The sequence below is a fragment of the Buceros rhinoceros genome, unplaced genomic scaffold (genome assembly GCF_000710305.1).
Source record: "Buceros rhinoceros silvestris isolate BGI_N320 unplaced genomic scaffold, ASM71030v1 scaffold2385, whole genome shotgun sequence".
Classification (NCBI taxonomy): domain Eukaryota; kingdom Metazoa; phylum Chordata; class Aves; order Bucerotiformes; family Bucerotidae; genus Buceros; species Buceros rhinoceros.
The window spans coordinates 20,092-21,742 of NW_010414345.1; the positions used below are offsets into that span (position 1 = coordinate 20,092).

General features: G+C 44.0%; 1 protein-coding gene across 1 annotated transcript in view; it reads right to left on the minus strand.

The window, feature by feature from the left end:
- The window catches only part of LOC104494236 (DNA helicase MCM9-like), a gene marked incomplete at its 5' end in the record, with an annotated part of 14,973 nt that extends 14,046 nt beyond the window's left edge, over positions 1 to 927 (minus strand). Inside the window, one exon of the mRNA XM_010137042.1 lies at positions 753 to 927. Within this exon, the coding sequence (XP_010135344.1) occupies positions 753 to 927 (175 nt within the window). The remainder of the gene's footprint in view (positions 1 to 752) is intronic.
- Positions 928 to 1,651: the final 724 nt, after the last annotated feature.

Sequence of the window (1,651 nt, forward strand, 5' to 3'; positions counted from 1 at the left end):
TAGTGGAGGTGCTCAGAACAAAGAAAGGGCACGATCAGTTAGAGGAGCCAAGAAGATGTGACGGAGCAAGAGCTGAGTTGAAGGCAACACGGAGCAGTATGGACAGGGTGATGCCTTTTGAGCAGCCCCAGGAAACGATCTGGGCCTGGACAAAAGCTGCATGTGACTGACAGAGTGAGACAGGAGTTCAAAGATCAAAGTAGTGGGGGGGTGGGGATGGAGAATAGCAGATTTGAAAGCACGCTACTTTGAAAAAGAAAGCAAGGAACATAAAGTAAGCAGCAGTTTATATTTATCCCATGTTCAACATAGAAAATTCAGCAGCCTGGAAACCTCCTGGGTTTCTTTTGTTACCATGCAGTATTACTGGATTTTGGAGAAATGAAGTCATGCTTTCTCAGTTCCTCATTTCACATATGATTATTATGCCCACTCACAGCAAAGGTAAAAGAACACCACGACTTCTCAGGAAAGCGCCCTGGCCTACCATGGTAGAGTGAAAACCCAGCAGAGAAGGCGGCAACCCAGCAGTGAAGAGGGCATGTGTTTATTCTGATCGCTTGCAACCTCTGGTCCAGTGCCCTATCCTGTGAAACACTGACTCACCTAGTTTAAGAATACTGCTGAGAACAAAGCTGTTAAGTACAACAGAGAAAACATATTTAATCGGCATGACAAACTTCCCTCCAGCTTCTAAGTACAACAGGAAAAATCTTGCATGATTTTATCACGTATGTCAACATACCACTTACCCGGCCTTTGCAACACTGATGGTTTGTTGCTCCATTGCTTCATGGATACTGGTTCTATCATGTTCTTTGATACTATTGAACTCATCGATGCAACAAAGGCCTCCATCTGCAAGAACTAGTGCTCCAGCCTCCAAATTCCACTCCCCAAAGTCCTTCACAGCAGTCACTGTCAAACCTGAAAAATCAATTACTTCAGTCAGTTGTTTCCTTAAAACGCAGGAGTGCAGTCGAATGGAAGAAAGGGACCCAGCGCACTGGCTTTGGCCATGGACAGAAGGCAAAACAGCAGGTTAGCTCCACCACAGCACTACCACGTAACTCACTTTACACCTCTTGGTTCGCCTGGACCTGTGCAGCAGGTTCTGTTAAACTTTCCAGTTGTTTTAGGACTTCGTCAACTGAACAAAAGAGATTAGGGTAAGAAGACTAAATCTATCAGATCAAACGGAGAATTTGGACAGGTGCAAAGATTGCAAAATTATGGAATAGACCCATTCAGCTCCTCCTCTCCATCAGCTACTAAACAGACAAAAATTTTGGAGCTACAAAACAAAGTTTGGAAGAAAACTATTATTTCAAGTATCTTAACTCCTGGCCCCAGGAAGTGCAGACCAGCTCTCACCTTAAACTAAGGCAATTAAATTTATGAGATTTTGAGTTCCTCTAAGCATTAAGCAAAAATGAAAATCCAAAGATGCCCCAGGATGAAATGGAAAAACCAAAAAGGCTACCAGTAAATCTACACAATGATACAACAGTGGGTGCATGGCAGGTCGGAAACCGCCCAGCTGTGAAAATGGCCACTCATTACCAAGTGTGTGCTCCTGTCAATATACTATTCCCTATTTCCCAGCTCCTCCTCTATCTTTAGCCTTCCCTTTACACTCCAGTGTTCAGCT